The sequence below is a fragment of the Sapajus apella genome, unplaced genomic scaffold (assembly GCF_009761245.1).
Source record: "Sapajus apella isolate SASKATOON/1434 unplaced genomic scaffold, GSC_monkey_1.0 scaffold16, whole genome shotgun sequence".
Taxonomy (NCBI): Eukaryota; Metazoa; Chordata; class Mammalia; order Primates; family Cebidae; genus Sapajus; species Sapajus apella.
Window position 1 is genome coordinate 32,089,813 of NW_022436956.1, and position 25,063 is coordinate 32,114,875.

The 25,063-nt window shown below is 38.3% G+C and overlaps 1 protein-coding gene and 1 long non-coding RNA gene across 4 annotated transcripts in view; one reads left to right on the forward strand and one right to left on the reverse strand.

The window, feature by feature from the left end:
• The window catches only part of LOC116556405, a 400,504-nt gene that overhangs the window by 351,403 nt on the left and 24,038 nt on the right, over window positions 1–25,063 (reverse strand). The gene's annotated exons all lie outside the window — the stretch shown is intronic.
• On the forward strand, window positions 6,163–24,003 carry MMP27 (matrix metallopeptidase 27). Of its 2 annotated transcripts, XM_032285745.1 has the most exons (10): window positions 6,163–6,388; window positions 7,215–7,453; window positions 8,864–9,012; window positions 9,102–9,230; window positions 17,572–17,733; window positions 17,916–18,036; window positions 19,649–19,779; window positions 20,697–20,856; window positions 21,706–21,809; window positions 22,741–24,003. In XM_032285745.1, the coding sequence occupies exons 1-10, from the start codon at window positions 6,287–6,289 to the stop codon at window positions 22,974–22,976; spliced, it is 1,533 nt and encodes a 510-aa protein (XP_032141636.1). In that variant the 5' UTR covers window positions 6,163–6,286; the 3' UTR covers window positions 22,977–24,003. The 2 variants fall into 2 exon arrangements, with proteins under 2 accessions (XP_032141636.1, XP_032141637.1); XM_032285746.1 differs by lacking the exon at window positions 9,102–9,230 and having other exon boundaries at window positions 22,741–23,006.

The following is a 25,063-nucleotide window of genomic DNA, read 5'->3' on the forward strand; positions in this document are numbered from 1 at the left end:
AGTTTTTAAATCCCACAGATAATTAATTTGGCATCTTTAATCTGGTTTGAAAATTTTTAAAATCTATTAAATAAGTTCAAATTAAAGATTTTTACTTTAAATAACTGAGTTGTGATTTGCTTCTAATTTCTTAAAGTATCACCACATAATTCACCTAAAGTATAAAAAGGAATAGCAAATTTTAGGTATATTTGCAGCCATTTATTCTTGTGTCAGAATTATTATAATATTGATAATAAATTTTAGATACTGCTTCACAGCATCCGAAATATTTTATAAATATTTGAGATCTTCAAAAATTTTGTTAATACATTATTGGCAACTTATTTTACAAAATAAGAAAACTGATACAAGTATGTACTCTCATTACATCCATTGATTTATTCAGCAAGAATTAATTGATTACCTACCATTAATTATGTGTCAGGGGTGGTGCTAAGGAAAGTGAGAGAGACGTATAAGCAAGTCATCACATCAATGTAACAAGTGCAAAAGGACCTATAAGAATTGAATATTACATTTTTAATCATAGAATCAATTTCAGACTACCATGTTTTTTAAAACTTTCTATAATGTTAGTTATGAAAGTTTTAGGAAACTACAGGCATGAAAATGAGTGTTTTATCTTCTCAGAACACCTGCTAGTTGTGCTAGCTAACTATGATAGATTCTTGGCTCAAACCTCATCTATACATCTTTGAGATAAGAACTGATCTCATATTATTTTTTAACCACATTTGACAGAGTCATAGACAATGAACTACAAAATGAAGTGTAATAAAGAATTCAAAGAGTTATTCCATTAAAAAAAAATTCTCTTGTTGACAACATGTAGTATTTTCCAGCTGTTACATTGATGTTTTGAATGAGCATGAGATATGTAAAGATCTAAGCTTAGAATGTATTTGTTTATTTATTTATTTTTGAGACAGGGTTTTGCTCTATCACCCATGCTGGAGTACAGTGGTATAATCACAACTCACTGCAGCATCAACCCCCTGGCCTCAAGCGATGCCCCTACCTTAGCCTCTCAAGTAGCTGGGACTACAGACACACACCACCATGCCCAGTTATTTTTATCTTGTAAAGATACGGTCCCACTATGTTGCCCAGGCTGGTCTCAAATGCCTGATCTCAAGTGATTCTCCTGCCTTGGCCTCCCAAAGTTCTGGGATTACAGGCATGAGCCACCATGCCTGGTCTAAGCTTAGAATTTCAACAATGAGATTCATATATATCTTAGGTTGAATTTGTTCAAAAGCAAAGCCTAAGTTAAGACAGTGGTTCATTTATTTTTTTCAGGACACAGTACCAAGATGAGGCAGCAAGCAGAGTGAGGCAGGGAAGGAGGAAAAGCCAATGCAACGATGTGTTATCAAGGTTTCTGCTACGAGCAATTGAAGCTCAAGTCCACCAGGGGTCTCTTAGAAGCCTGTAGACCAGCTTCCAATTGTTCACATCTCCAGTGAGCAGGAGGCTGGAATATTCATCCCTCAGTTTCCATTCCCCTTTGGATAAGAATGGTCCCTGAGAGTGTTAACTTCTTTACAGTTCTAGGCTGTACTCTCATGCTGGCCTGGCAGGCTTGATGGCATCTCAATGCTCTGGGCAGAAAGCAAAAAGGCACACAGCCTGTGCTTAAAGTTGTATTAGGTTGGTGCAAAAGTAATTGTGATCACAATTACTTTTGCACGTTGTCAGACCAAAGTGAGTTACACAAACCAGTCTACCCCTTCTGCAACTAAATTAATGCTGGGGGTATGTGACAGAGGACATCAGTAGAATCTCCTACAGCTTGGTTCCTTGGAGATTTAAATGATGGGAAATTGCATGAGTTTTCTCTGGAGTAACTTAGTAGCTCCAGAAAAAACAAATTTACAGATACCAACACTGGAGAAATCTCAGTGTGGCAGGGCTACTAACGACCTATCTTGACCTCCACTCTCCACTTCTGCAATGAGACTCCAGTTTTTTTGAGGTAGCAATGCATCCAGCTAAAAGACTAGGTTTTGTAGTCTTGCTTATAGCTATGATTACAGCTAGATATGATCATGTGTTTATTTCTAGCCAAAATGTGTAAGCAGAATGTTGTGCGGGGCTTCTGGAAAATTACTTTTTCTCTGCCTTCCTCCTTCTTTCTGACTGTAATGCAGATATAATGGCCAGAGGTTGAGATGTCATGTAGATCATCAAGCATTGAACTGAGAGTGATATAGCAAAGTAGATACTAACTGTGGTATAGCAAAGTTGCCTATCCCTGATGATATGGAGCTGTTATACCAACCCTAGGCTTCCAAATCTGGGCATTTTTTTTAATGTAAGGCGAAAATAAATTTTTATTTACCTAAGCATCTGTTATTTTGGGATTTTGTGTTACATTCAACCAGATCTCATCCTGACTAATATATCACATGAAGGGTGTGGGATGTGCCCCACCTCCCTGCAGTGAAGGTCATCAATTCACCAGCCCTGCCTACACACATGAGAGCTTCCAGCCTGCTTTCTTGTCTCTCATTCTTAAGCAGATTGCACATTGCAAAGTTACCAAATATTTTTGAAAAGATTGCAGTGCCAAAAACAAAGACCAAAAGACAGACTTTGAGGAACTAGAGACAATTCTAGAAGCAAAAGAAAATGCTAAAATAAACTAAAGCATACTTAACATGAACATTCTTTAAAAATAAGAAGAGGCTGGGTACAGTGCTTTGTGCCCATAATCCCAACACTTTTGGAGGCTGAGGCAGAAGGACTGCTTCAGGCTAGGTATTCAAGACCAGACTGGGCAACATAAAGAAACCCTGATGCTACAAAAAATAAAAATAAAAATATTAGCTGGACACGGTGGCATGTACGTACAGTCCCAGCTACTTGGGAGGCTGTGGCAGGAAGATCACTCGAGCCCAGGAGTTTGAGACTGCAGTGAGTCATGCATGATTGTACCACTGCATTTGAGCTTGGGTAACAGACTATGCATTCTTTTATTTATTTAGACAAATAAATAAATACAAGAATTAAATATAAGAATATCATTTTGGATGTAAAGTATGTCTTATTTATTTATTTAATTATTTAGTTATGAATTATGTATTATTATTTAGTAATTTATTTAAAAACATAAATAAGACATATTTTACATCCAAAAAAACTAACAAAATGCAAAGAAACAAAAGCTTAAAAATGTAAAAGAGTACTCAGAACTGGAAAAAGTTCTTGAAAATTAAATACCACAGCTGAAATTAAACACTCAATAGTTGACCTGGAAAGTTAAGTTGCTAGAAAATAGGATATATTAGAAGCAGAAAGACTCAGTCCAGGAGGTCCAACAGATACACATTTTGAAAAGAGAAAGAGAAGAATGAATGGGAAGAAATTATAAATGAAACTATATTGGAAAGTTACCTTAAATTGAAGTTTCTATGAAAAAAGGGCCAACTTACTGTCCAAATGTTAATACAAAAGACCTACATCAAGGGACATAATTATAAAATTTATAAATTTATAGATACCTAGGTAAAGAGAAGCTTTCCAAAATCTTTCAAAAGAAAAACATCAAGAATCAGAGTATAAACCTTTCAACAGCAGCACTAGAGTCTGGAAAATAATGGAATCTTCATTATCTTTTAAAGTTCTCAGGGAAATTTCTTTTAAACTGAAATTCTGTATCTAGTCATACTCTCAATCAAGTGTGAGGATGGAATAAAAGGCATTCTTAGGCATGACAAAATTCAGAATATTCGTTTTCCTTATATTCTTTCTTAGAAAACTCCTGAGGGATAAGTCGCATCAAAACAAGGGAGCAAATCAAGACATAGGTAGAAAGGAAACCTAGTAAGCAGAAGTCTAACACAGGGTTCTCTGGTTGATGAGAGGATGACAGTTCTGCAACAGACCCACACTGCAGAAAGCAAGCAAGGGGTCTCCGAGGGATGAGTTCAAGGGGAAAAAACTGCTGCTACATTTCTTGTCATGTTTGGTTATTCTGAGAAGAGTTTAAGAGTTCTATTGAAGAATTTGGTAAAGAATTAACATGTAAAAATAAATTCAACTATCACCTGCAGAGAAGAAAGGTTATACAAGAAAGGAGCTGTAAGGCTGGGCACAGTGGCTCATGCCTATAGTTACAGCACTTTGGGAGGCTGAGGTGGGTGGATTACCTGAGGTCAAGAGTTCACAACCAGCCCGGTCAACATGGTGAAACGCTGTCTCTACTAAAAATACAAAAATTAGCCAAGCATGGTGGCGAATGCCTGTAGTCTCAGCTACAAGGGAGGCTGAGGCAAGAGAATCGCTTGAACCCAGGAGGCAGAGGTTGCAGTGAGCCGAGATTGTGCCATTGCACTCCAGTCTAGGTGACAGAGTGAGACTCCATCTCAAAAAAAAAAGAAAAAGAAAGAAAGAAAGGAGATGTAATCATAGTATACAATATGGCTCTCTTGTGAATATTTAAAGGTCATAATTGTATAAACACTAATTACTGCCTTAAAACATTCCTATAACTAAATTAGGAAAGTGGAAGGAGTGTTGAGTCCTTCTCTTCCATAGGAAGATGTTGATAATAACATTTAACTTTGAAAACTTGAGAAATAGTAGCATAGCATGCTATTTACAAATGTGGAGTTAAACATAAGAATTAAAAGCTATAAAAATAATTTAAAGAAGTTACCTGTGGGAGCAGGACTTGAAAGAATGCAAGGTGGGAGAAGAGAGATGATTTTTCATTATAACAAGATAGCACCATTTGACTTACCTTTTTTTAGTAACTCTATTATTTTTAAATTTGTTCTGAAATATTTCAGAGTTTAAAAAACACAAAAGAACAATACAATGAGCATACTTGTATTTAATACCAGTATAACACAAATCTTAATCATGTCTGCCTACTGCCCTTCATCTCGTCTCTCCAGAGGTCAATTAAACTGTTAAACTATATACATATATTAAAACAGTAAATAATAATATTTCTGAAACAGGATTTATAATTGGGATGAGTTTTAAATGCAAAGGAAGTATATATCTACTTAGAACCTACAAGTCCTTCAGCTGTGTCATAGAAATTTTATTTAGGATATAGACAAGGAAGATTTAGAATCGTCTATCAGTCGAAGAGTTAACATTTGGGGAGAAAGGGAAGAAAATTTTAATAATTGGTAGAAGAAAAGGGGAGGACAGGTCAGAGAGAACATTGCTGTAACTAATAGCATTCCTTCCTCTAAAAGTAGCCCAAGTAAAGAAGAATATATTGAAAATAATCCAAAAGCCTCTCACTAAGCATACTCTCACTTCTAATGCTAATTTTGGCCTTCATCATCCATGACCTCTATGATGCTTCATCTTCCCAGTCAGCTGTCTTCTCCATGAGACCCTCCATCCCATCTCCCACGGCTGTCTACATATATATTTTGTTCCAGTCAAGTCAGATTTCCTACATCTCATTTCTGCTATGTTACTGACCTCCCATGGCTTCTTGGCACTGAGACACCTTCTTCCTTTCTCTGTAAATCCAAATTCTACCCATTCTCCAAAACCCAGAGCAAGCCCTCACGCAAGTCCCAGTGCAGGCTCATTCCAATTATAAATCCTCTTTCAGAAATTCTATTATTTACTGTTTTAATAGATGCATATAGTTTAAATAGTCTAATTCACCTCTGGAGAGACAGGATGAAGGGGAGTAAGTAGAGATGATCAAGATTTGTGTTATAATGGTATTTATGCCATTATTTAACTTGCATAAAACCTCAAGGCCACATTCATAAGTGGTGATCTGTCTGCCTCTGGCCCTTCTTAGTCTTTATAATCTGCACTGTCTATTTGCACTTGCCTCCATTTTGTACTGCATTAATTTCTGTATGTGTCTGAATTCTCCAACAAGATTGCATTCACAGGGGCAGGCGAATAGTAGGAATTTGATAAACATTTGAAGTTTCCCTTAGTTAATTAGGGTAATCTGATTCCTGATTGATTTGCCTTTTTATGATGACATCCTACCAAGATATTTTGAGATTGCCTTCAAAAGAAAACTTTGCAAGGAAGAAAGCAACTTGAAGGCTCACTTCACAGTACATTCAATTCAGTAATAAGCAATAACTTGTGTTTTCTAAACAGTTGCAGACCATGATTACAAAATCAGTCAGGCTAAAAAAAAAAAAAGCAAATCATGACACACTTTATGGCAAGTGTCCTTTTCTGTTATTAATTAAATGATGATACAAGCCAATTCATGCCACGTCTCCTATTATTTTCTAAATTCTGTGCTAACAGAATCGACTTTAGCTGAAGAAAGAGAGGAATGAAGTGCCTTCTGCTTCTATTTTTGTTCTTTGTAACATTTTCTTCTGCATTTCCTGCAGCCCAAATGATGGAAAATGAAGAAAACGTGCAACTGGCTCAGGTACTGTCTCAATAAATAATATCAATGACTATTGATAAAAAATTTATTTTACTGATTCTCTTGGGACCTAAAAAGAAAACACATTCCTGCAAAAGAGTTCTGGACTTTTTTTGTGAGAAGGAGCTGCTTTTCTTTTGTCTAGCTCTAAGGATTTCAAGAAACTGTGAGGGGGGACAGGGAGGGGGAAAGGATCTGCTATAACTTTGAGCAATGGTCACGAGTGAAGGGATGTTTAGTGAGAGGAGAAAGGAGAAAGCCCTGCAAGACATGGAGATCACTGTAAACGCATTTCAAGACAAACAAGAGGACTCAATCTACAGTTTGGAGCCCTTATCCATAAATGTCTGAAAAATACGTTGCTTTAGAGATTCCCTCTAAAAATCAGTTCAGTTAACTTTTTGTATTGGGTTAAATCAAATACATGTGCAAGATGGATAATCACTTATTTCTTCTAGAATTTGTTTCAAAGAAACACCAAAATGAAAGTAACAGCAAAAATATGTAAGATATGTCATCATTCAACAGGTAGAAGAAGCTTCATTCTTTTCTGTGGAGGTTTATGAGCTGTGTGCTTTGGCTAATTCTGGTCACTCATAAGTCAACCAAGTATTGGAAACTGCAAGAGCAGCGTGACTCATTATTTTCCTCTTTGTGTCCTTCCTTTCTTCTTTCCTCCTTCACTCCTCTCTCTCTCTCTCATTACTTCTTTTTTTTACCCTCCTTCCTATTGCCAAAAGGAATTTTAGGCAATTTTGCTTTATCCTGAGATGGAGATTTGCTCTCCTGGAGTCTGTGCCTCTTTTTTTTTTCTTATCTTTTTGGTCAGGCATATCTCAACCAGTTCTACTCTCTTGAAATCGAAGGGAATCATCTTGTTCAAAGCAAGAATTGGAGTCTCACAGATGACAAAATTCGGGAAATGCAAGCATTTTTTGGATTGACAGTGACTGGAAAACTGGACTCAAACACCCTTGAGATCATGAAGACACCCAGGTGTGGGGTGCCTGATGTGGGTCAATATGGCTACACCCTCCCTGGGTGGAGAAAATACAACCTCACCTACAGGTAATGCCAACCATTTCCACCTAATCCAAAGGAACACAAATATAATTTCCGAGAAACAAAATAATATTCATTCATTTGACTGACCACTTCCTATGTGCACAGCATATCATAGGTTCCATTTACGGCATCCTCCCAACAACCCTGTGCTGTAGGCACTGTGGCTACCGCCACCTTAAATACTAAGAAACTGAAACAAAAGGTTATTTCCCATAGGTGAGGATACACAGCTCTTAATGGCTCCAGCAGACATGCTCTAATCTCTAGCCTCTGCCACCATCATATAAGCTCAGAACAAATACTGTCATCTGACTGCAGATACTTGACAGCATAGATGAAGGGTGCTCAGGAGAAAATGGGAAGACCCTGGAACACAACCAGTTTGTGTCAGAGATGTGTGTGTTAAAGAGAGGGTTGCCAGATCTCAGATGAGACCCTCAGGGCAAAGTATGGTGTTTCCCTCAGACATAGCAAGGAAAAGGGGGCTGATTCATTGGCAGAAAGAGGATGAGGTATGCCTTTGATCTGAGACAGAGGCAGTCACCTTGACCACCACTCGAGAGCCTTTCTGATGGTTCTTCCTTCATCTTACTGAATCCTAGGACTTGAGATAAAAATGGGTTTAGCAAGATAGGGAAGAAACATCTTTTCCTAAGTAATTCTTGTGGTTCTCATATAAGATTCTTAATATATGGGCCAGGCGTGGTGGCTCATGCCTGTAAGCACAGCACTTTGGGAGGCTGAGGCGGGCGGATCACCTGAGGTCATGGGTTTGAGACCAGCCTGACAAACATGACAAAATCCCATCTCTACTGAAAAATAGAAAACTCAGCTGGGTGTGGTGGTGGGTGACTATATTCCCAGCTACTCGGGAGGCTGAGGCATGAGAATCACTTGAACCTGGGAGGCAGAGGTTGCAGTGGGCCATGGCTGCACCACTACACTGCAGCTTGGGGGATAGAGGGAAACTCTGCCTCGAAAAGAAAAAAAATTCTTAATACATGATTCTTAATATGATAAATGCACAAGACTGATTTCCACAAGCCATTCAAAAAATGATTCTCAATTGTTATTAAGAATGTCTTTATGATACTTTCATGTACAAGCCAACACATACATGACATAAATGCTATCTCAGAGTGTGACCTTAGGGAAGTCATTTAACCTCTTTGAGCCTCCTTTGTTGAAGTGTTATAATACTACCTGATTCATAGGGAATATAAAGGAATTGAGTTGCATAGTATGTGTAAGAGTATTTCATTTAAATAAAGTGCTATGCAACTGTAAGATAATTGCACCACAGCAAAAGTTACTGCAGCACATTGTTGATAAGCTAGAAATGTTTTTTGTAGTTATGTATATATATACTTGCATGCATCAACTAGAAATTGACATATTTTGTTAATTTTCAAGAATAATAAACTATACTCCGGACATGGCACGAGCTGCTGTGGATGAGGCTATCCAAGAAGGTTTGGAAGTGTGGAGCAAAGTTACTCCACTAAAATTCACCAGGATTTCAAAGGGGATTGCCGACATCATGATTGCCTTTAGGACTCGAGGTAAGGTTTTCAACAGAGAGCAAAGCTATTTTCATCTCAGGAGATTTGAGGGATCTGATCTTTTTTTCCTCCCATGAATTGTATCTCAGTCCATGGTCGGTGTCCTCGCTATTTTGATGGTCCCTTGGGAGTGCTTGGCCATGCCTTTCCTCCTGGTCCAGGTCTGGGCGGTGACACTCATTTTGATGAGGATGAAAACTGGACCATGGATGGAACAGGTGAGTGTAATTCTCTTTATGAACAAAATTTTATTATTCTAGAGAATCCCAAAGTTGTGTGGACCCCAAAGTTGTATTAGAAAAGTGTCAGCCTTCAGAGGTTCATGATCCTGTGTGGTACACAAGGCCACCCACATACCTGCCATATAAGACAGAAGATGTTTTGTGTTGTACCAGTGGTAGAAGTCATCTGTCACTTGAGGATTGAAAGAAGACTCTAGGGAGGTAGTAACTTTGAGTTTACAACTCTTGCCCAGCTGCAAAAGAATCAGACGCTAATCCTTATATTTGACTTATTTCTTCAAACCAAGTAAGTTTATTTTATTTCTCTCAATGTGCCTGCCTTGCATTAGAGATGTTTTACTACTGTTTCAACAAAAATATCCAACTATACTATATTAACAGGTAGCAGTGTATGCCTCAAACAAAAGAGCAAGCTCAGTAGATTTTTGGGTCTCCCCATTCTTTTTTTCTGCCATTGGCAATTGTCATCTTGGGTCTGGTGTCCAGCCTCCAGAGTCACAGGAAAGCACAGGTTGTAGCAGTCCTGTAATATGCAAGGATACAGGTCATCCAGATGATCAGTCTAGGTCAGCTTTACACTTTCTACAAACTGAAAGTCTGTGACACAAAATAGTCCATGGCCACTCACTGCTCAGTCAGAACAGGTGATGCAACTGTCCTTCCAGGTGCCACTGAAAAGGGTGAAAGTCAGTGCTGGCTGAGGTTCCGGCAGCAGCAGCAGCAGCAGGCACAATCTGGGGTTGGCTGCTGCCGTTGCCACTTGACTTAGCATCACAAGGAGACAAGAAATTGAAGGAGGTAAGACAGCATTGTCACCCAAGCAAGAGAGGAGAGGCATCAACCATGCCTGTTGTGTACTTTCTGCTGAGACATGTTTTAATAGTTCTTTGGCACCAGTCTAAAGATAGTGTGGATATGTCTGATCAGTTATAGGAAATATCCCAGCACTTGCCAAAATCAGGATGACTCCCCCTGCTCAGCCAGGCTTTACTTTCACATCTAGAGGCAGAGATCAAAGATTTCACTATCCTTTTGTCCCTTAGGTCCAATACTAAGTAGCAGTTATTCTTATCCATACTGCTTTAAGCCCTCTGCCAAGGGGGACGTGTAGGGTAAGTTAAGTTTTTAAAAGTCCAGTGTGTCTGGGTTCCACGTTGTTAACGCTTGCTTGAGCAAAGCAGTAGATAAATACAGCCCTCAACCAAGTTCTGGGTGGGCAACAAGTCAGCAGTTCCAAAAAGGATTGTCTTCAGACCACTTTATTACATTCCCTTGGAGTAGAAGTTGTGGGCCCTTGGTGATCCAATTGTGTAACTCTTAGTTCACTGACATTAAAGGGGAAAATATCTACCTGTTCTCCAATAAAAACATAAAACATCAAACAAATGTAATCTCCAATAAAATTGTAACTTTTTAAAATAGGAAACTCAGCAATATCCTATATAATCACCTTTTTCATTGCAATGTGGAGGATCTGTTCTACGGAAGGGTGGCAAAAGTCTTGGTGTAACATGCTTAAGAGCAACAGACACGTCATCTGCCAATGATACTAGGCTGCTTCCTCAGGGAAGAATAGGTCATTGCATGGGGATGTCAGAGGGGTTTAAGCACATACAGAGATTTTCCTGAGAGTTTCTCAAAGCAAAGCCAGTGCCAAGCCTATTGTGAGTGTGTGTGTGGCACACATGTGTGCACTAAACAACTGAATAGACCTTATAGACTGCTACAGATGCAGTGTTGGGAAGGAGAAAAAGCAATGGTTTGTGGCTTGGCAGACACTGGTTCCTCTAGAGGTTTCCCACTTACCAGCTGAATGGCCCAGGACAAGTCAAGTAATTTTCTATAATTTTCCCTCTAGACACTGCTTTAAATGTGTCCCAGAGATTCTAGTACATTGTGTATTTGTTCTCATTGGTTTTGAAGAACATCTTTATTTCTGCCTTCATTTCATTGTTTATCCAGTCAACATTCAAGAGCCAGTTGCTCAGTTTCCATGAAGTTGTGCAGTTCTGAGTTAGTTTTTTAATCCTGAGTTCTAATTTGATTGCACTGTGTTCTGAGAGACTATTATAATTTCCGTTCTTTTGCATTGGCTGAGGAGTGATTTACTTCCAATTATGTGGTCAATTTTAGAGTAGGTGAGATGTGGTGCTGAGAAGGATGTATATTCTGTGGATTTAGGGTGAAGAGTTCTGCAGATGTCTATTAGGTTTGCTTGGTCCAGGTCTGAGTTCAAGTCCTGAATATCCTTGTTGATTTTCTGTCTTATTGATCTGTCTAATATTGTCAGTGGGGTGTTAAAGTCTCCCACTATTATTGTGTGGGAGTCTAAGTCTCTTTGTAGTTCATTAAGAACTTGATTTATGTATCTGGGTGCTCCTGTATTTGGTGTGTATATATTTAGGATCGTTAGCTCTTCTTGTTGCATCGATCCTTTTACCATTATGTAATGCCCTTCTTTGTCTCTTTTGATCTTTTTTGGTTTAAAGTCTATTTTATCAGAGACTGGGATTGCAACTCCTGCTTTTTTTTGCTTCCCATTTGCTTGGTAAATCTGCCTCCATCCCTTTATTTTGAGCTTATGTGTGTCCTTGCAGGTGAGATGGATTTCCTGAATACAGCACACCAATTGGTTTTGACTTTTTATTCCATTTGCCAGTCTGCATCTTTTCATTGGGGCATTTAGCCCTTTTACATTTAAGGTTAATATTGTAATATGTGAATTTGATCCTGCCATTTTGATACTAGCTGGTTGTTTTGCCCATTAGTTGACACAGTTTCTTCATTGTGTCAAAGCTCTTTACCATTTGGTACATTTTTGGAGTGGCTGGTACTGGTTGTTCCTTTCTATGTTTAGTGCTTCCTTCAGGAGCTCTTGTAAGGCAGGCCTGGTGGTGATGAAATCTCTCAGCAATTGCTTGTTTGTAAAGGATTTTATTTTTCCTTCACTTATGAAGCTTAGTTTGGCTGGATATGAAATTCTGGGTTGAAAGTTCTTTTCTTTAAGGATGCTGAATATTGGTCCCCACTCTCTTCTGGCTTGTAGGGTTTCTGCTGAGAGATCCACTGTGAGTCTGTTGGGCTTCCCTTTGTGGGTAACCCGACCTTTCTCTCTGGCTGCCCTTAGCATTTTCTCCTTCGTTTCAACCCTGGTGAATCTGACGATTACGTGCCTTGGGGTTGCTCTTCTTGAGGAATATCTTTGTGGTGTTCTCTGTATTTCCTGGACTTGAATGTTGGCCTGCCTTGCTAGGTTGGGGAAGTTCTCCTGGATAATATCCTGAAGAGTGTTTTCCAGCTTGGATTCATTCTCTCTGTCACATTCAGGTATACCTATCAAACATAGACTAGGTCTTTTCACATAATCCCATATTTCTTGGAGGCTTTGTTCATTTATTTTCACTCTTTTTTCTCTAATCGTGCCTTCTCCTTTTATTTCATTGAGTTGATCTTCAATCTCTGACATCTTTTCTTCTGCTTGGTCAGCTCAGCTTTGAAACTTGTATATGCTTCACGAAGTTCTCGTGTTGTGTTTTTCTGCTCCCTTAAGTCATTTATATTCTTCTCTAAGCTGTTTATTCTCATTCGCATTTTGTCAAACCTTTTTGCATTGGGTTAGAACATGTTCTTTAGCTCAGAGAAGTTTGTTATTACCCACCTTTTGAAGCCTGTTTCTGTCAATTCATCAGACTCATTCTCCATCTGGCTTTGTTCCTTTGGTGGTGAGGAGTTGTGATCCCTTGGAGGAGGAGAGGCGTTCTTGTTTTGGGTGTTTTCATGCTTTTGCCCTGGTTTCTTCCCATCTTTGTGGATTTATCCATCTGTGGTCTTTGTAGTTGGTAACTTTCAGATGGGGTCTCTGAGTGGATGTCCTTTTTGTTGACGTTGAAGTTATTTCTTTCTTTTTTTTAGTTTTCCTTCTAATAGGCCCCTCTGCTGTAGGACTGGTGGAGGTCCACTCCAGACCCTGCTTGCCTGGGGATCACCTGCAGCAGCTGCAGAACAGTAAGGGTTGCTGCTAGTTTCTTCTTCTACTATTTTCATCCCAGAATGATACCCACCAGATGTCAGCCTGAGCTCTCCTTTATGAGGTGTCTCCTTGGATATATGGGAGTCAGGGAGTTGCTTGAGGAGAGAGTCTGTCCCTTATAGGAGCTCAAATGCTGAGCTGTGAGCTCCATTGTTCTGTTCAGAGCTGCTGGACAGGTACCTTTAAGTCTGCTGCAGTGGAACTCATGACTGCCTTTTTTCCCAGGTGCTCTGTCCTGGGAAGGTGTGGCTTTATTTATAAGTTCCTGATGTGTTGCTGCCTTTTTTCAGAGATACCCTACTCAACAAGGAGGTAACCTAGTCACAGTCTGTCAGCAGAGGTATTGCTGAGCTGCCGTGGGCTCTGCCTAGCTGCTGTGTGAACTTCCTTGCGGTTTTGTTTACAGAGGTATAGTTAGAACTGCCTCAGTAATGGCGGTCTGCCTCAGTAATGGTGGGCTGCCTCAGTAATGGTGGACACCCTTTCCCCCACAGAGCTGGACCATCTCGGGTCCAGCTGTGCTTGCTGCAAAACTCTCAATCCAGAGCATTTCAGATTGTTGGTCTTTGTGGGGGTGGGACCCACTGAGCCAGATCACCTGGTTCCCTATTTCAGCCCCCTTTTATCAGTTGAATGGGTGGCTCTGTCTCTCAGGCATTCCAGGTGCCAGTTGAAACAGCACCCAGATTTGTGTGAGTTTTTGTGCAGAAACCTGCTGCACCAGCTGAAACAGTGGTGCCGGAAATTTGTAGCGCTTTTCAGCCTGGGAATCTCCTGGCCTGTGGGCAGTAATAACTCATTTGGAAATGCAGTGATCATTCACCCTCTGTGTTGTTCTCACTGGGAACTGCACTCCAGAGCTGTTCCTATTTGGCTATCATGGATCCTCTCTAAGTTAAGCAATTTTCTTACTCTCTATTTCTTTGCCTGTAAAATAAGAATAATAATGCTCTTCTTTTAGGAGGGTGAAATAAGTTACCCTTACCCTTACTAATAAAGGTGAAAACACCTTTCAAAGCACTTGTCCATAGTGAACACTCAGAAAGTTCTTGACATTAAAGATTCTGTTGACAATTATTAGTATTGATGATGATGATAACTAGGGTGGAATTACATTCCAGACATAAGAAAAAGTGTTTACAAAGCTATGAATATTTACAAAGAAATAGTTACAAAACTAAACATAAATATTTAAAGCAACATGAGTAAGAGTAACTGCTACTTAGTATTGGATTTAAGGAACAAAAGATAGTGAAATATTTGATCTCTGCCTCTGGATAAGAAAGTAAAGCCTGGGTGAGCAAGGGGAGTCATCCTGATTTTGGCAAGTGCTAAGATATTTCCTATAACTGTTTGATCATACATAGCCACACCGTCTTTAGACTAGTACCAAATAACTAGTCACATCTCCATGAGACAGAGATTTTTGTCATCTTTTTCCTACAGTGTTATATGGCTGATAACAGTGTTGGCACATGAGAAATACTCTACAAATCGTTGGTAAATAAAGTCACTCAACAATCATTTATTGAACATACACTAGGACTCAGACCCTAGTATATAAGACACAGAAGCTGCCCTCCAGGGCCTTACAGTCTAAGGGGCACACAGACAAATAAATGGCAACTAAAACCAGTAGGATCAGTACTGAGACAAAGGAAAGTATGGCAATGTAATAGGAGCACATAGAAGAAAGTCCATCCCAGACCCACAGGTCAGCAGAGGAAGTGATGTCAAACCTGAGAACTGGAGGCTCAGCAGGAACTAGGAAGGCAAAGTAGGGGAAAGAGGGTGAATAAGAGTGTTCTGAACAGAATAGTTCAATTTAACATAAGAATTAGAATTGCAGAATACCAGGTTTAAAATTGTGAAGAGGATTCAGATTGCAGAGCGTCTTGAAAGCTGGGGTAAAGGTCTGGACTTCATTTAGAAAACCTGAGTTTGAATTATTTTTCCGAATAGTGATTTTTCCTGTTTCTCGTCCAAAAGCACACACAGTGAAATAGCCAGCCAAGCAAAGGGTAGCAACAAAGGCAAGAGCAGAAAAATGTCAAAAACCATGACATAATTCTTTGGCCTTTTATGTTTGCTCTGTGCAAACATCACTAGATAAGGTTCCATCTAGGAATAAAAAATAATTAAGACATGGTTTCTATACTCAGTGTGATAGAAATAAACAATTCAGTCCTTACAGGCTTATGACAGAATCAAGTGCTGAGTCTGTAGAAGCCCAGAGCCATGCATTTAACTCAACTGAATAAGAGCTGGGGGGATAAGGGAAGTTCCATGAAGGAAATTTTAGAGGGGAGTCCTGGGAAATAAATAGGGTAGTTAAGCAAAGAGAAGGTGGAAGAGATACATTCTTAGCAAAGGGATGAAGGTATGAAGATATAGAGATTAGAAACAACCTGGTACAGATGAAAAACACCAGCAATTTAATGTAGTTAGCTCGTGGAATATGAAAATAAAATATGAGACTTGAAAAAGGCAGGAACTAGACCGTGGAAGGTCAGGTGAGGGTGCTTGGACTTTATCCTATAGTCAATACAGAGCCTCTTAAAAATAGAAGTAGCAGCAACATGATCACATATAGTATAGTCTAGCAACGACCTCAAACTGGTGGCTTCTATTTTTTAAGAAATATTATCCACTCCTGAGACACCAGTTTCAAGCCATTTACTTAACCTGGGCCATATTTTCCCATGATGTGACTAATACCAATTAAAGTCATGTGCCATTTAATCATATTTCAGTCAATGATGGACTATGTATATGACAGTAGTCCCATTAGATTATGCTGGAGCTGAAAATTTTCTATCATCTAGTGATGTCATATAGCACAACACATTACTCACATGTTTGTGGTGATGCTGATGTAAACAAACCTACTGTGGTGCTAGTCATATAAAAGTTCTGCACATAAAATTGTGTGAAGTACATAATACTTGATAATAAACAGCTATGTTACTGGTTCATGTATGTAATGTTCTATATCTTTTATGGTTATTTTAGAATGTACTCCTACTAGTACAAAAAAAAAAAAAAAAGAAAGAAAAAAAGAAACAAAAGGTAACTGTAAAACAGCCTCAGGCAGGCCCTTCAGGAGGGATTCCAGAAGAAGGCATTGTTATCATAGGAGAGGACAGCAACATACATGTTATTGCCGCTGAAGACTTTCCAGAGGGACAAGATGTGGAGGTGGAAGACAGTGATATTGATAATCCTGATCGAAGGAAGGAAATATTTTTGTACAGCTATACAAGAAGTTTGTGTTTTAAGCTAAGTGTTGTTACAAAAAAGTCAAAAATTTTAAAAATTTAAAAGTTTAGGCCAGGCGTGGTGGCTCACACCTGTAATCCCAGCACTTTGGAAGACCAAGCCAGAGGACTGCTTTAGCCCAGGAGTTCAGGATCATCCTGGGGAACATAGTGAGACCCCCATCTCTATAAAAATAAATAAGAAAATTAGCTGGGCATGGTGGCATGCACCTGTAGTCCCAGCTACTCAAGAGGCTGAGGCAGGAGGACTGCTTGAGCCTAGGAGTTTGAGGCTGCAGTGAGCTGTGATCCAGCCTGGGCAACAGATCAAGACCCTGCCTCAAAAAAAAATTTTTTATAATGTAAAAAAGTTACACTAATCTAAGGTTAATTTACTATTGAAGAAAAAAAAATTCTAAAAAATTTGGTGTAGCTTAACTGTACAGTGTTTACACAGTCTACATAATGTACTGAAAGTCTTAGGCCTTCACATTTACTCACCACTCACTCACTGACTCACCCAGAGCAACTTCCAGTCTGCAAGCTCCATTCATGGTAGGTGTCCTACATAGCAGGACTGTTTTTTATCTTTTATACCATATTTTTACTCTACCTTCTCCATGTTCAGATATGTTTAGATAGACAGATACTTACCATTGTGTTATATAATTGCTTACCACTGTGCTATAATTGCCTATAGTATTCAGTACAGTAATGTGCTATACACCTTTGTAGCCTGGGAGCAAGAGGATATACCATATAACCTAGGTATGTGGTGGGCTGTTCCATCTAGGTTTGTGTAAGTGCACCCTATAATGTTTGCACAATGATGCATTTCTCAGAACATATCCCCATCATTAAGCAACACATGACTTTATTAGTATTGAAATATTTCCCAAATGATGGTACATATGAGAATTATCTGCTAGCAAGCCTTTACTTCATGCCCCTTAGTTACTTTCTAATCTCAGATGCAGCCATTGTCTTTTTGATTAATTTGTGTACTCATGTTTTCCCTGTTTTTATTAAGGATTCAGCTTGTTTCTTGTGGCTGCTCATGAATTTGGTCATGCACTGGGGCTATCTCACTCCAATGATCAAACAGCTTTGATGTTCCCAAATTATGTCTCCCTGGATTCCAGAAAATACCCACTTTCTCAGGATGATATCAATGGAATCCAATCCATCTACGGTAAGCAAAATTACAAATCTGAATATATGTGAACTAAATAGGAGGCTTTTCAGAAAGGAAATTGAGAAAATCACTTCTTGAAATATTATCATGAAGCAAATATTCACTTAGGTAAGATCCTTGTGTAGGCATATTTCTTCATGCCTTCTTAATTCATTGTGGTATTTTTTTTCTCATCGAAGGAGGTCTGCCTAAGGTCACTGCTAAGCCAAAGGAATCCACTATACCCCATGCCTGTGACCCTGACTTGACTTTTGATGCTATCACCACTTTCCGCAGAGAAGTAATGTTCTTTAAAGGCAGGTAAACTCATTTCCCTAAACACCTCAACTTCCTATGAAGATTTTTCTTTTCAAGGGATTTGAGGATAAAGAGGGAGTTATGGGGCTAATGAAAATGTGTGCCTTTTATCTTCGTTTTATAGCTGCCCATACTGTTTGAATGTTTTACCATATGTGTATCTTGTAGCTGTTTGATAAATTAATTTTCAAATGTCTTTAAGGAATCTTAAAATTGCCATTGCATAAGAAGGGGAAACAGAGTCTACTTTCAGTGACTACTTGGCCAGAAAAGTACACCAATCCCAGTGGCATACTAGAACCAACTTACACTTGATTACAAGAGCCTATTGCTAAATTTTCAGAAATTTTGCAGACCACTTTACATCACATAGGCAGCTCAAAACTGGCCATGGTTGGAGTAGTTACACCCTGGAAATCAGCAAACAATTAAAGTCATGTCTTCTTCCCACCTGGAGAGCCAGTTATTAAATATGGGTCAGCACCTCACTGAACATTTTCTATTTTTAAATTTATTTTATTTATTTATTTTTTTTTTGCAAAAGTGTTTGTAGAAAGTGATTTATTTATTGAGAGAGAGAGAAACAGGAGGAGAGAGAAAGAAACAGCTAACTCTCATGCTGAGTGAGAGAATCCAGAAAGATGGAATACAGGAGAGGAAAGCAGCTTCTACACTGAGTGGAAGGGGAAAGAGAGAGATGGAGTTAAGGAGGGGAAAATAGGCTTCCACAAGAGAATGTGGAAGGGGAACCCAGAGGGGAAATCCAGGAAAGAGAAAGATGGCTTCCACGAGAGTGTTCGTGGAAGGGGACCCAAACATGGAGTCCCGAACATTTCTTAATGTTGCATCAACAGTGTTAGCTCTAGTGGGAAATCCCTTCTCTCGCTAAAATTCATTGGTGTTAGGTTGCAGCATGGTGTCAGTTATGTAGATCATGACCATATTTTTATAGCAAAATATCAAGACATACACTATTGACAAGGATATAGAGGTAAAAGGAAAGAATATTTGAAATTCGATTCCTTTCACCCACGAATATATCACATTACAATCACATGCTATCACCACCATGCTCTGCCCAGCAGAGGCCGAGAGGCCACCCATCATGGAATGTCAGAGAGGAATGGGCCGTATGGGGAGGAAAATGGAATATAAGGACTTTTCAAGTCTCATGATAGACTCAGAATTTTGCAGCCAGAAGAGAAATTCTGAAGAAATATTTTGGCATGTCAATGATTATATTTCTTCATTCCAGCAAGCATCTGCTTCAAAAAGTTTCTCTTAGGAATGCTTCGTGTTGGCTTACAATGTTGGGTGTTGCTGCTTTGGCACAAACAACACCAACGAGCACTCAGAACTAGGAATAAGATTTTTCATGAATAGTTTGCCACTCTACAGACCCAAGAGAGTGGGCAGAAGGGCATGTCCTGACCTTGGGAGCCCAAAACTGAACTGAATTCACAACCATCTAAATTTGCTGGGGAAAATTATGCTAATTCTGTCAATTAGTTGAGGAAGATACCAACCAATTAGATAAAAGGCAAGCCTAAGATTGCAAAGTTTCCATTGACATGACTATAGGCTGCATGCATAAAGTGTTTTTTGTTTAATACAGGCACCTATGGAGGATCTATTATGATATCACAGATGTTGAGTTTGAATTAATTGCTTCATTCTGGCCATCTTTGCCAGCTGATCTGCAAGCTGCATATGAGAGCCCCAGAGATAAGATTCTGGTTTTTAAAGGTAACCTTGCCCATCCTGATTCTTCTTCTTCTGGCTGCCTCAACTAACCAATGGGTATTCTGGTATAAGAAATAAAATCTTCATGCATGAGCCAAAAGGGCAGGGCTTCTCCCTTCATCTTAGATTCCTGTCATAAAGAATATAACTAACCAGGATTCTCTGTGGCTATGAAGATAAACACAATCCCAATTGCACAGGGACTAAAATAAACCTGTGTGATAAAAACTAAAAAAGTTTCTTTTTTGCCAAGCAAAGGTAATTAATCTCTCTTTAATGTTCTTTTTACTAATGTTGCCAGAATTGGCAAATAAAAATAAAGGACACTATAAATTTCAGATAAATGACAAATAATCTTTTGGTATATATATATATACACACATATATCCCTTAAAATATTTTGTATTTATTTATACCAAAAGCTAGTCATTGTTTACTTGAAATTCAAATTTAACTGATATTTTCTGTTAAATCTAGCAACCCCTCATTTTCTATGATGTTATCAGATTACTAGCCTTTGAGAGCACTTGGGTGCTAAAACTTAGGAATACAAGTCCAAACACACTTCATTTTAAAAATGTCAACTGACACATAACAACTGTACATGTTTATGGAGTACAAGGTGATGTTTCAATACATTTATGCATTGCTTACTTGATTGTTTTGACAGAGTTAGCCAATCAAAAGCAATAAGTGCAATGAAACCACTTGACAAAGGTAGACACACTATTGATTTCTAAGGTATATATTATATGTGTAATATAAATAATATGAGCAGCTAAAGAAAGTGGTAAGAATGAATATGGACATATGATTACTAAATCTCTAAGCACTGAAGCTAAAGGAACTAGGCATCTAATTATTTTCAAATTTCTTCAGATTTTCTCCCTCTAGAAGATAATCACCCTCTTTCTTCCTAGATGAAAATTTCTGGATGATCAGAGGATACGCTGTCTTGCCAGATTATCCCAAATCTATCCATATATTAGGCTTTCCAAGACATGTGAAGAAAATCGATGCAGCCGTCTGTGATAAGACCACAAGAAAAACCTACTTCTTTGTGGGCATTTGGTGCTGGAGGTAAGTTTATAGATAATTGGCCCTTTTATTTATTATGGAAAAAAATATTCACAATAGCATTACTTTGACACAGATAAAAATAAAATGAATCCATAATCTTTTATTTATTTATTTTGAGATGGTGTCTTTCTCTGTCTCCCAGGCTAGAGGGCAGTGGCATGATCTCTCCTCATGCAGCCTTGACCCCCTGCATTCAAGCGATCCTCCTGCCTCAGCACCCCCTAAGTAGATGGGACTACAGGCATGTGCCATCACACCTGGCTAATTTTTGTACTTTTTGTAGAGATGGGGTTTCACCATGTTTTCCAGTCTGGTCTCAAACTCCTGAGCTCAAGTGACCCACCTGCTTTGGCCTCTCAAATTGCTGGGATTACAGGCATGAGCCACCACACCCAGCCCATAGTCTTCTTAAGGTGAATGATGAAGGCAGTGGATGACATTTACAAAGCTGAAAGATATTGAAATGAGTCTAATGACTTTCCTTCAACTTAAAAAATAAGATAAAATTAAAAGTTGGTGATGCCAAACAAATTGCCAATGACACAAACGTATCTAGTCAAAATTTGTGAAAGCTCCAAGCTCAGCCTTCAATGTGATATAACGATTCCTCTGAAGAGCATCAATCTAACAAATGCTGTGGCCTTTTTCCCTGATCATTTCTTGTTTGGAAGATACTATAAAGGATTCAACCAAACATAATCTTTATTGTATTTTTATTGATCCAGTTGGTTTTCCTCTGCTAGGCCAACTTATTCCCCACATCCCTGCTTGACTCTAAGTTATGCAGTAGACAAATTAAGCTCCCCAAACCAAAGATCCACTGGTATCCTTTCAAATCCTTGTATGCAGATTTGATGAAATGACTCAAACCATGGACAAAGGGTTCCCACAGAGGGTGATAAAATGCTTTCCTGGAATCGGTATCCGCGTTGATGCTGCTTTCCAGTACAAAGGTAAGCATGGATGCCTCACTTATTGGGATGCTTGGGAGATTGTGTTGAATGTGAAAAAAGACAGCACAAAAACTTAAATGCTTTTTTTTTTAATGCAATTTTGGTACTCTTAAGCATACACAATAATAAACATTAACCCCACAAGCATTATCACAAACTGAATCCATAAATCCTAAATTATACTCTCTGTTATACGATCTCAAATCTATGTAAAAAGTACCAAATTCAGTTTACTCATCACTGATGAGGAAAGACACCCCCTAAAGTGTAAAACTAACTAAGGGCATGAACGGAACAATGATTCTCAAACTTTAATATATGTAGTTTAATGTACATAGCTTGGAGTTTATGTGTCAAACAAAGTATTTGAGGCAGAATTGTGAGTGATATCTAGGAAGCTGTAGTTTTAAAAGAACCTCAGGCAATGTAATGCATACAATCCAGCTACTATATCATCAAAGACAATGACCTAGACCATGGAGTAATCAGATATCTAGAAATGTTTCTGAGTGACACAATCTATTATTACAAGGAAATCTAACATGGAACCTCAAAACCTAAAACAGATAAAAGTAGAATAGCTCTAAGAAAATGAGGATACAGAGTCCAAGGCCATACCCACAGAGGCCTTCTCCTCCCCACCACTGAGATACTTTGTTGAAACCTAGTTTGAGAACCTCTGGAATAGACTACAGTATGGCTAGAAAGGTAAAAAGTCCCTTGAAACTCACACTTTATAATATTGGCTTCCTCCTTAGAGAAGTAAGAATAATAGGATTTCCCACATCACTAGAAAACTAAAATGTGTCTATGTAATATCACAAATTTATTTGCTCTCCATAATGTTATTTTTTCCATGTTTATAAAATTTAAAAGTATGAAAGTATTATCTGGTTTTGAAAACCAACTAATCCTGATTCTCTGCCTCTAGGTTTCTTCTATTTCAGCCGTGGAGCAAAGCAATTTGAATACGACATTAAGGCAAAGAATATTACCCGAATCATGAGAACTAATACTTGGTTTCAATGCAAAGAACCATTAAACTCATCATTTGGTTTTGATATCAACAAGGAAAAAGCACATTCGGGAGGCGTAAAGATATTGTATCGTAAGAGTTTAAGCTTGTTTATTTTCAGTATGGTTCATTTGCTGGAAAAACACTTCTAGTTATCAATAAATTCATAGACCTAAAATAAACCTAAACAGGTCTTTTGATATAAATTCTGCTTCAAAGTAGAATAAAACCATTCTTTAACAACAAGTTGCCAGTCCTAGTTCTAAATATCTAAATTCAACAGCCATTTTGAGCTGCCTTATGCTTTTAATAGGAAGTTATTATGTAGAAACAAAATCTCTGACTGTATGTTAAGTCTATTTCATGCCTTGTGAACTTGGAGAAGTAAGGCATGTCTTATAACTAAATACTAAAAACATTTATTAAACCAATCATTAGCATTCTATTTTGTCTGGACCTTTGGAGTTTAAGAGCCCCAATAAACTATAATCCTCATCCCTATGCATGTTCTGAACACATCAATAAAATAAGTTATTCCATCTCCTAAAGACAAGGGTGAGAGCCTGGGTAGACACAGGGTTATTAGAGGTGATTCTAATTACCTTAGAGGTGATTCTCTGATAAGTAAGGAACTAGCAGAAGTAGGAGAGAAGTGTTCCCCCAGCCTCCAAAACATTGACCAATGCAGTTAAACATTCCTTAGAGAATATCAAATTAAGTTTTCTGCACACTGATTTCATGCACGAGAAATGTAAGGATTTTCATCCTATGTTTGTGGTATATGTGCATCACCTGAGCATATGGATAGGAAGTTTCTGTACTCTTTGTTCCATCATGTATTTGTTGACTTTCTAAATGCTTACAGTTTGATTTTATCTTTATACCCTCAACATTACCTGCTTAGCAAAGCTCTTACTAAATTTTTTGACCCAAAAAAATGGGAGATTGTCAGTTGAACTTGATTCTGATGAGGTGATATACTGAGCAAATGTCAACTGATAGAAAATAAGCACAGAAAATCACACAAATTCCTATGGTTGGTCCCCACCCCCACTTCCCTGGAGTTCAGTTTCCTAAATGAAGGGGGCCATAAAAGAGTTATTGTATGTTTGAAACACAAAGTAAATTTTAAGAAGTACAGCTTAACACTCATATATAGTGGTCTTTGCAAAAAAAAAAGTGCTGGAATAATCAAATATTTATATGCATGAAAAAGAATGCTGATCCCTACCTCACACTATTCGTAAAAAATTAATAAAAATGGGCCATAGACCTCTAAATACAAGAAATAAAGTTATAAAACTTGTAAAAAATATATTTTTTTAAAATGTTGGGACTTTGGACTAAGCAAAGATTTCTTGGGTAGAACATAAAAACTATTAACCATTAAGAAATCAATGATTAAACTTCAACATTTAAAACTTTTGCTTTCAAAAAACAACATTAAAAGAATAAAACATTGGTTGGGCACAGTGGTTCATGACTGTAATCTCAGCACTTTGAGAGACCAACACAGGAGGATTGTGTGAGGCCAGAAGTTCAAGACTAGCCTAGCCAACATAGCAAGACCTTATCTCTATATAAAATAAATAATTAAATAAGAATTTTTAAAAGGATGAAAAGTCAAGCTATACACTTGGGAAAAATATTTTCAAAACATATATCTGATAAAGAACTTGTATCTTAAATATATAAAGAATTCTTATAACTCAAAAATAAGACAAACAGCTCTGGTTTTTTGTTTATTTGTTTGATTGTTTTTGTGAGACAGGATCTCACACTGTTGCCCAGGTTGGAATGCAGTGGTGCAATCTCAGCTCACTGCAACATCTGCCTCCCAGGCTCAAGCAATTCTCCCACCTCAGCCTCCCAAGTAGCTAGGATTACAGGCACGTACCACCACACCCAGTTTTTGTAATTTTGGCAGAGATGGTGTTTTGCCATGTTGCCCAGGCTGGGAACTCCTGGGCTCAAGTGATCCTCCCACCTCAGCCTCCCAATGTGCTGGAGTTACAAGTGTGAGCCACTACCCCTGCCATCCCCTCAATATTTTTTAAATTAATGAATGTTTATATTTTAAATTTTTATTTATTTATTTTTACTTATTTATTTATTTTGAGACACAGTCTCACTCTGTCCCCAGGCTGGAGTACAATGGTACCATCTCTGCTCACTGCAACCTCTGCCTCCCAGATTCAAGTGATTCTTGTGCCTCATTCTCCCGAGTAGCTGGGATTAC

Excerpts from the sequence above, each read along its gene's own strand:
- MMP27 (XM_032285745.1), top strand. The coding sequence starts at position 6,287 with ATGAAGTGCCTTCTGCTTCTATTTTTGTTCTTTGTAACATTTTCTTCT. Across the intron at positions 17,734-17,915 it reads TGGAATCCAATCCATCTACG|GAGGTCTGCCTAAGGTCACT; the intron begins GTAAGCAAAATT and ends TTCTCATCGAAG. Across the intron at positions 19,780-20,696 it reads TAAGATTCTGGTTTTTAAAG|ATGAAAATTTCTGGATGATC; the intron begins GTAACCTTGCCC and ends CTTTCTTCCTAG.